Below are 10,169 nucleotides of genomic sequence, written 5' to 3'. Positions count from 1 at the left end.
GATCATTCTTCACCACGACAATGTGAGCTCTCATACATCGACTGAAACAACTACATTTTTGCAAAATTTAAATACTTATTTGATGAGAAATCCAACGTAAACACTTGACTTGGCACCGAATGTCTTCCTTCTATTAGCGTATTGAAAAAAATGAACTAAAAGGTCAACGATTTTCGACAACTGAAGAGAGGGACTGGCGGGCGGACAAACAAAATCGGATCTCTACTCGTCTCGGATTTCAACTCGACTTATTGTTCCTAAAGTGCGTTTTTATTAATAGCTTTTTGTATTCCGGCATTTCAAGTCAATACCTCAACCTCGCATATGTGAAATACTAACCTATTCTGCATGCTTAGGAACTACCGAGGTATTAAAATTTATTATTATTCTATGGATATACCATGGTAAAACCTTCATAGTAGCCGATCCAGCTGAAAATCTTTAAACAAAACACACAATTTATGAGTATATATGTTTTGGTTGTGTATTTTGTGTTTTTCTTTTTTGGTAAATGTGACAATATTACATGCTCGGAACAATGAAACTTAAATGAGCAAGAAACTTAAAATGCGTTAAGGCTTTTAACAACTGTATAGTATACACCATTTGGTTTAACTAAGTATATTTTACAACTTGAATTTGATGGCACGTAAGATTGGATACTTATCGCCAGTGCAAGCACCGCGGAAGTCATCGAAGGACAAGTCAACCAAAGCTATGCCGCCCAAACCTCTGGCCTTTACAAAAGCTGCTTTATTCGCTGCGGTATCGGGATCATCATAGCCCACCCAAATGCCATTTTCGCCGCTGTCATCAGCCGAGCGGTAAGCATAGTTGCCGAAACGTTTGGTCGGATCTCCAACCTTGCGGAGTGGACCATCTGCGCCCTTCAAATGCTGATTGGCGGGATTTGGTAATTTGCCGCACACCTCAGGCCAGCTCAGCAGACCAGGTTTTTGAGTTTGCGTACCAGCTGGCGCAACACCATCGGTTTCAACAACTGGTGGCACGCCGGTGAGACCGGAATCCTTAGTCATTTTCCAAGCACGTCCATACGCGGCAACAGCGACATTGATTTTAGTTGCAGGGCAGTGATTGTTCAACCAATACTGTGCTTGGAAATTAACATTAGCTTCAGGATTACGTTCATTTAGCTCGTAAATGGGCGCGGGAAAATCAGCAACTTCAGGATTGCGCTCAGGTGTTTGGAAATCGTAAGCATGCAAGTTGACGTAGTCCAAATTGTTTACAATTGCGGGCACATCGTAGAATACTGTAAGAAAAAAAAAATAATAATAATTATTTATATGAAATGAAAACTAAACCAATATAAAACATACGTGAAGAGTTCACGTTGGGTAAGACGGAGAGTCCCAGCAAGTAACCATCAGGACGGAAAGCATTCTTCAGTTCGCGCACCAAAGCTGTGAATTCTTCTTTATGTTCCTCGGCCTTCTCATCGACCACAAAGTCGCCAGAGAAAATTTTCTTGAAACCCTTCCACAGTTTACCGATACCGCTATGCACCTTTTTTGCCTTATTCTTGGGGAATTGCCAAGCCAAGTCGAGACCATCGAAACCGTAAGTCTTCACCAAAGAGTGCGCACTATTTATGAACGGTATGCGAGCATTGGTGCTCTCCAACAAAGTCAAATACTTGTTGTTATCTGGATCGACTTCGTCTCTGTCGCCACCAACGCTCAACAACACCTTCAAGTGTGGGTACTTCTTCTTGTAACCAGTCACCGTGCGGTACAATCCCGAACCGATGTCCAGATCGACCTTATCATTGCTGCTGACAAGTTTGTTTGATGTCGGACTGATGCTGGCATAACCGTAAACGAGGTGCGTGCAGAATTGTAAAGCTGGTTCTAGATCGTTTGTGTGCAATTTGGAGAGACCTGTGTGTGAATGGGAAATGAAAACGAAAGGCTCGTTAAATGTGTGACTAATCAGGAAGCAGTTTTCTGTATATTACCTAACTCATATTTGGATAATTAATGCAAGTGTTTCAAGCTTTCGTTTGAAATAATAATTGAATACAGTTATTTATATCGATTATTATCGTTGTGGGGGACAAATCGCAAGGTTTTGTCGCCACCTGGTTGAATTTATTGAGCTCTCAATGTGCTTATGTAAAGCAATGTATGACTAATTTTCTATTGTAATTATAAATTTCTGTGTAAGCTATATTTTTTTTGTAATTTCTAGATATGTATGTATAATGTATATTTTTATACCCTGAACAGGGTATTTTAAGTTTGCCACAAAGTTTGTAACACCCAGAAGGAAGCGTCGGAGACCCTATAAAGTATATATATAAATGATCCGTATGACGACTTGAGCCATGTTCGTCTGTCTGTATGTCCGTCTGTCTGTATATATACGAACTAGTTCCCCAATTTTTAAGACATCGTTTTGAAATTTTGCAAACGCCATTTTTTCTTCAAGAAGCTGCTCATTTGTCGGAACTGCCGATATCGGACAACTATAACATATAGCTGCTATACAAACTAAATGATCGGAATCAAATACTTGTATGGAAAACTTTCGTATTTGGCAAGATATATTCACAAATTTTGCATAGATTATTTTCTAAGGCAACAATGTAATCTCCGAAGAAATTGTTTTTTATCGGCTCACTATAACATATGGCTGCTATATAAACTGAGCGATCGGAATCTAGTGCTGGCATGGAAAACTTTTGCATTTGATGTGTTATCTTCACGAAATTTGACATGGATTACTGCTGAAGGTAATAACATAATCTCCGAAAAAATTGTTCAGATCGGATTACTATAGCATATAGACTCCATACAAACTGAACACATAGTTACTAAAAAAAATGCACCTGTGAAGAGTATATTAGCTTCGGTGAAGCCGAAGTTAACATTTTTTCTTGTTTTCTGAACATTTAGCGAAGATATGCGAAAGCAAATGCAAATAATTTGCTGTTGCGAAAAAGGTGTAAACAGCAAAAAACTGAATTACTTATTTACAAACATACTATACTTGTACGTATGTATGCATGYATGTATGTATGTACTTGTATTGCTTTATATTTTCAATTCTGCGTTGCTTTGTATATTGCTGCTTTGTTGCTTAAACAATTAGCATCATCTTATATGCTCACTGAATACGAATTAAGTAGACTTGAGTTCAGTGTCGCATGTGACAGCCAATTTAAGCTGAAGGCGGTGGATTAGGGGCTTCTAGCAGGGGATTTACGTTTTTCTCAGAAGCAATCAATGCTGGTGGATAGATATATATAATATTATAAACATATATATATATATATGTTCCAGTGTAAACCAAGTAAATTTATCATGTTCATGTAGCCTCGCTAGTCTCCTTATTGGTGGCCCCAACATGTTTTTTTATGAAACTTTTGGCATAAATAATAAAATAATTATATTTCCAAGACCTTTATTGCCTTGTTTGTAAGCGTTTGCACTCGGCACTTACTGATATTTTATGTCATTGACATAGAGAGTTCGGCAGATCACAGACTTATTATTATTACTCGCGCTTATCCGCACATAAATGCCCTTCGAACAATAGTAAACATGAATCTTGCTTTTGTTGACAATTTTTCTATCTAAACGAGAAACGGAACACCTATAGTAGTTGTTGTTTTTTATTCAATTATGCCAAAGGCGCTATAAATCATTCTCCAATTGTCTGAGTGGCTTACATACATGACTTTGAAAACAAACTGCCCGCTGTTGTTGGTGTTGTTTTTATAGCTAACAGTCAACAGAAAAAAAAGTTGATTTGTCTACAGCCACCCACGTACAATTAATGAAAAAACCACTTAATTTTTTTCTCAGAAACTTTTCAATTGGAAGTAATTGATCTTATGACTGCCAACACTTATAAAATGTCTTCAAATGTATATTAAATTAGGTTAGTTATACATCCATAATAAAGCAGATTAAGATGAATCGCTTAAAAAATTGCCACTTTTCAAAGTAAACACTAATTTTATATAGTTGCTTTGGATCGAGCGAAATTTGTTGATAATTTTTTGTTTGAAAATAACATTTTTCTTTAGAAAGGGATTTCTACATTGCACTTAAATGTGATAAATAGAAAGCTGTATGCATTCGCGCTTTAAATGGTTTAAGTAATAAAAAAAATCTTTTACATTAAATTCAAAAATCGTTAGCATATCTTTATGCGTGATCAATTTATAACTAATTAACGAGTCTGTACTTAATTGAATCACCTCTTTGCACTCCACTATACATACATCAATTTGTATGTCTGTAAGCGTATTATTAATATAAATTTTTCTCGTGTAAAACACTTGTCACTCATAATTACTCCAGATTCTTTCCTCCATTAGTTTTATAAATATAACTGTAGAGAATTAAGTATACATATGTAGGTTGCAGATCATAAAAATTTACAAAACATTCTACAAAACAAATTGGTCAGAGAGGTTATAACTTTGTTCTTGTGGCACAATTTCATTTTCATATGCAATTAAGATGTGTTCTACTTATGTTGGAATCACATACAAACATATATACATACATACGTACATATAGAAATAACACATAATTGTTTGTATGAAGGCTTAGTCTGACTTCGGTTTTCATACAAAACTACCAAAAGAAAATACAAATATATTTATGTGACTTTCGCTGCCTAATTCTTAATCAGTGCAGTCATGGTGTATGCTACATTAGGTGTGTTGGCAAATGTTGTGTTCATATTACAAAATATGATTTGTAATTACGGAAAATCGTTTGTTTTCTAAAAACAAGACAAACAGCTTAAAAAATAAATTTTGTCCTAATATCTGGCTTAATATTTCAAACATTATCATTGATTTTTTCGTAGGCATAAAATGTAAGTGAGTTGAGTGCACTATCGATTGGAAGTAGTTAGAAAAGGAGCTTTTCTTTAAGCTTATCGTGAAAAGCTCGACACGACTTTATGAGTTCATTGCCATACAGTCGAGAAGACTCGATGGCGTGGGGCCAAAACGTTACGAGAGACTAAGATTATATCAGTTATCAGACTGGCTAGGCTAAGTGCGCTGTATTTAAACGCTTTTTTTCCGAAAGTGTGTTTTTGAAGTTGGTTCATGAATGCCGATCAAATCATGCAAAACATCGAGTTAGACCGGCATATGGCATCTCGTGACATCGCCCAGAAGATGGGAGCTAGTCACCAAACCGTTTTAAACCATCTGCAGAAGGCTAGATTTACAAAAAAGCTTGATGGGTGCCGCATGATTTGACGCAAAAAGACCTTCTGGACCGAATCAACGCCAGCGATATGCTGCTGAAATGGAACGATCTCGACCCATTTTTGAAGCGGATGGTGACTGGCGACAAAAACTGGCTCACATACGACAATATCAAGCGAAACGATAGTGGTCGAAGGCCGGTGAATCGTTCCAAACAGTGGACAAGCCGGGATTGACGGCCAGGAAGGTTTTGCTGTGTGTTTGGAAGGAAACCATCCACTAATGCTTGAAGCAGGCGATCGATGTAGCGTACAGAATTGGCCAACAGGAAGGGTGTAGTGTTCCACCAGGACAACGCCAGACCACACACTTTGTTGATGACTCGTCAGAAGCTACGGGAGCTCGCATGGGAGGTTCTATTGCATCCACCATATGGCCCGAACATAGCGTCAAGTAATAATCTCCTATTTCTGTCCATGGAAAACGCCCTTGTTAGTGTAAAATTGAACTCAAAAGAGGCTTTTGAAAAGTGGCTGTCCGAGTTCTTCGCAAACAGAGAGGAGGGCTGCTACGATGGGGGTATTATGAAGTTGCCGTCTAGATGGAAACAAATTATCGAACGAAACGGCGCATATTTGAGCTAAATCCAATCACTGTAACACTTTTTGGAAGCATTGAGTAAAGAGCAAAATATCGGAGGGGAGATATTTGGCAACATAATATGAAAACACGTGTATAAATGATCAGCATGACTAGCTGAGTCATGCCCATCTGTTTGTATATACTCAAATTAGTTCCTAAGAATTTGAAATAACGATAAAAAATTTGCTTACGATCTTTTTTGCCAGAAAGCTTCTTATTTATCGGAATCGTCAATATGTATCACTATAACATATATTTGACGTATAAACTGAACTATCAGACTACAGTGTTTGCAAGAAAAACTTTATAATTTGACCAGATATCTTCGCCGAATTTGGGTTGGATTATTGTCTACGGGATCTGATTTCTTGTAAGGATTTTGTATTTGTAAAGGGTATTATAGCTTCGCTGCAAACGAAGTTGAAGCTATTTCTATTTATTTATTATCGCTTGAAAAGTTTAGCGACTCTTGGTGTATCCAGAACTAGAGTTATATTTGTATTACAAAATTTTAAAGCACAATGTCTCTCACGACCCCTTTGAGAATCGGGAGTTATTATCTTAATCAAAAACCAACTTTATGCTATTGACAATAATAAGTATAATTCGGCTTCTTTTTCGTTTAGATGTCTTTACATACTAAACTAACCACAATCACCGGCTTCTATTTATAATGTGTGCTAGTTTGGTTTGAAGCAACGCTTGATAACCTTTAGCTCCAATATTATGTTATATGTGTTTTATACATAAATACAAATTTGTGTGACTGTATGGCATTTATAAGTATGTTTTGGCAGAGAAACGTTGAGGTTTGTTGAATTCCATTTCAATTGCTGTTAATCGTGTATTTTTTATTTGAAAGCGAATTTCTAGAATATTCCAATTTAAAGAAATTTGAAGGCTATGCACTTTCAGTTTCATTTGTTATTATTTGAAGTATGCAAATTTCACCGACAGTTCCGCAAAACATGTATTTAAAAATTGCCTGCACTTCATTAACTATCCAGTTTGATACAATATTTTTTCTAATTTTTTACATATAAATGCATGTGTACGTGTGTTTGTATCACATTGTGTTACTGATTTGTTATTGCCTTACCTTCGCGCACATAACTGCTGCCATCGTAGTAGCAAACAAGATGTGAGTTGCTCGCATGCTGGGCGCTAGCCAAAACAGCCAACGATAGCGCTAGCAAAATGACAAATTTCATTTTGTCAAAAATTACGGGAACGTACACAAAATACAATTAATTAAGTGTGTCAAAATTATTTTTTTATGCCTTTAAAGCAACTCTAATGTTATGAACTACTCGCCTCCAAAGTAAAACTTATACTGCCAACTGATTCGAGAAGGTGGTTTAAGTTAAAGCCGGCGCGCCGTCGCGAACTGCCACTCGATTGCGGTTCGGTTGACTGCTTCATTGGCGAGCAGTAGCCGACTTACGCGTCACAGCAAATCAAATGCCGAAAACAGATAAGTACGCAATTGATTATATACAAATATACAGTGTGTGCAAACATACTTATATACATATGTCTCAATAAGTAACGAGATAAGGTGTGACTTGGAGCATCAATTGAGTCAACTTGAGTTGAAAACGAGATCGAAAATCGATCACAAAACTATATTATTTATTTGTTTAGAATATGTATATGCATATACAATTTTTTATTTTTAGTCAGAGCACATAAGCATCAGCACTGGGATATTTTACCTATCGGATAATTGCTTTAGAAAGTGTACTTGGTGTCCGGGCGACAAGCCATTGGTTTTCTCGGGTAAAAATTAGCATTTTTGAAAAAAAATTTTTTTTTCTCATATAAAAAATGAAATATTTTANAAAAAAAAAAAAAAATATTTTAAAGTTGGCCAATGCGACGCCATTTCCGGCAACCTCTCGGAAAAAATATGCACCCGTCTTGGCAGGTTAACTCCTTACAGGATCATCTAAAGCGAAATATCTTAACTAAATTACTTATAATGAAAATGTAAATTTAAAATTTAAATTCTTCGTTCAAGTCTGTAAGAATTGTATCTCAAAGACTCGTGAAACATTTTGTGAAGATAGGTTTAGTTCTTAGTTCTCGAGCAAAACCAAAAAAACAAAAGAAAAAAAAAAAAACATTAAAACTGATTGACTCGCTACAACCGATGGTGATATTCAAACCAAGTGCTTTTTGTGAACTTTTCGAAATTTTCCTTTCGATGTACTCCAGTTTACTTCTTTAGAAAGTGGAGTGTATTATTTAATCAATTATCAACTGAAATACTATACGTATATTATTAATTATAGAGGTAGAAACTAAAGAAAGTAATGCTACGTTCAGGTTAATTTTTACTCTACATCACTTTTTATCTTTCAGGGATAATTTGGACAGTAAGAATTATGATAGCTCACCAATTACTCAAAATTTACCACCACTTTAGTTATGTTATCCTTTTAGTAATTAAAGCTTCTGAACTTGACTCTTACTAAATATACATATATCTGTAATTTGAATAAAAGTATATTTTTTTTTAAATAATAATTATACTTTATGTTCTTTTATTTTGTGCAATATTGTATTTTTAAATTTTTTCCCTTTATTTATCCTCACAAAATCTTAAAAGAAATCGTTTGTGATAGCTTATTTGTTGTTTATTAGTTGGCTGCAGCTAATTATATGACGGTGACTGTTAACGCAATTGTTTCTCACAGCTGATGTCTCATTGTTGATGTCATCATTTCGCACACTGATTTTCAAGCACGTAAAGTGATATTATTTTGTTTTTATTTGTACCGATATTTTTCCGGTAACCGCTTGTTTACGTGAACGTTCATATGTACGCATATTTAATTTATAAATATGGATATACTTTACTTTTAGACTTAACTATACTAATACCATTTACAATAGTTCACTGTTTCTGATTGCCAAAGAGAATGTTATCTGGATAAAGACAGACCAGAATAAGGATTGATCAGCGATATATTTCGATTCCAATTGTTGAGCAGGGGGTTGAAAGTTGTTAGTCATGAAGGCCAAAGGACAGTCATTCAAAACAGCTTGCTATGAGCTTGTCAACTATAAATTAATCTGACGTATGCGACTTTGTGAGGGGTATGAGATTTGCTAATTAACGTTTTTTTATATGTCTACCTTTTAACGATCAGCTGAAAATGAGCTGCCGCTCTCTCGAAGTCGTTTAGTTTCTTTTACACTACCCTAAAACGAGAGTATTTATCATAATTGTTTTGCTTTTGTTGATGCGAATGTTAGTCACATTCCTGATATAAACAAGATGCATAACTTACTGATTTGATTTGTCACTGTTTATCCAGAGCCAGAGGTTAGCACATACATATTCGTTTAATGATTAGCATTATCTTCTGTATACAAATATATCCACTGTGATTTTCTCTTTTTGGAATTTAGGCGCATTTGTTTTTGTGTACGTACACCTTAGGTAGCTCGTATACCAAAGCTCATAATATAATTAATAAAACGTCGATCTTGGATCGGTATTGATTGGGTGTGGGCTCATATTTTTTCATTTGATTCAATTTTAATGCATTCCAACTATTCTATACAGAGTAAATGCGTCATCACTTACATACAAGTATAATAACTTATTACATACATATGTACATATACATATATAATTATAGATAAATACCGAGGCTACCGCAAAGAATAACAATTTAAATTTGTTTTGATATACTTTTACACTGACATTACATCAGCTGTATATGGTGACTTTATATTTACATTACACACATTTATCACCGTTATTTAACTTTCTAAACAGGAGTGCAAGCGAGTGTGTTATGAAGCGAACGATCAATAATTTCAGCTCGAGAATATCTATTTTATTTAGGGTATTTTTCAATAATTTTTATCAATTTCTATATAACATTTACACATAGTTACATTCCTATATACATAAATATGTACATACTTTAATATATCCATACATATGTACATACTTTAATATATACTTTACAAATTAGACTATATTTGGAAGGGTTAATTTTTATGCAAAATTTTCGAAGCAGCTTTTGTCAACAGTCCATAATATTTATAAATAATTAAAAGACGATGCTACTTCTAATTATAAATCGCTGCATGTGTTTTCTTTTGCTATTCGCTCAAAATTGTCAAAGTGAGTGCGAGCACCAAAGTGACACTCAGCGACCTTAAGAGTGTAAAGCGTTTGTTGTGTTCTTTGTTTTTGTTTTTTTTTTATTTGTTTGGTTATTTTACAATTATCACACGGTAATAAGAATTATATAAAACTAGATGGAGATAAAATTCAAAGATTTCAGAACTCATATGAAAATTTAAT

General features: G+C 34.9%; 1 protein-coding gene across 1 annotated transcript; it reads right to left on the bottom strand.

Annotated features, from left to right (window-relative positions):
- Nucleotides 1–458: 458 nt before the first annotated feature.
- Nucleotides 459–7,224, bottom strand: LOC108976150 (chitinase-like protein Idgf4). The gene is made up of 3 exons (XM_018945110.1): nt 6,942–7,224; nt 1,341–1,901; nt 459–1,273 (listed from the first exon to the last, which is right to left on the bottom strand). The coding sequence occupies exons 1-3, from the start codon at nt 7,051–7,053 to the stop codon at nt 627–629; spliced, it is 1,320 nt and encodes a 439-aa protein (XP_018800655.1). The 5' UTR covers nt 7,054–7,224; the 3' UTR covers nt 459–626.
- Nucleotides 7,225–10,169: the final 2,945 nt, after the last annotated feature.

This window comes from Bactrocera latifrons, unplaced genomic scaffold, assembly GCF_001853355.1.
Source record: "Bactrocera latifrons isolate USDA-ARS-PBARC rearing strain unplaced genomic scaffold, ASM185335v1 scaffold_0, whole genome shotgun sequence".
NCBI classification, from domain to species: domain Eukaryota; kingdom Metazoa; phylum Arthropoda; class Insecta; order Diptera; family Tephritidae; genus Bactrocera; species Bactrocera latifrons.
Note: the sequence above shows the minus strand (reverse complement) of the source record. Positions and strands in the feature narration are given on the sequence as shown.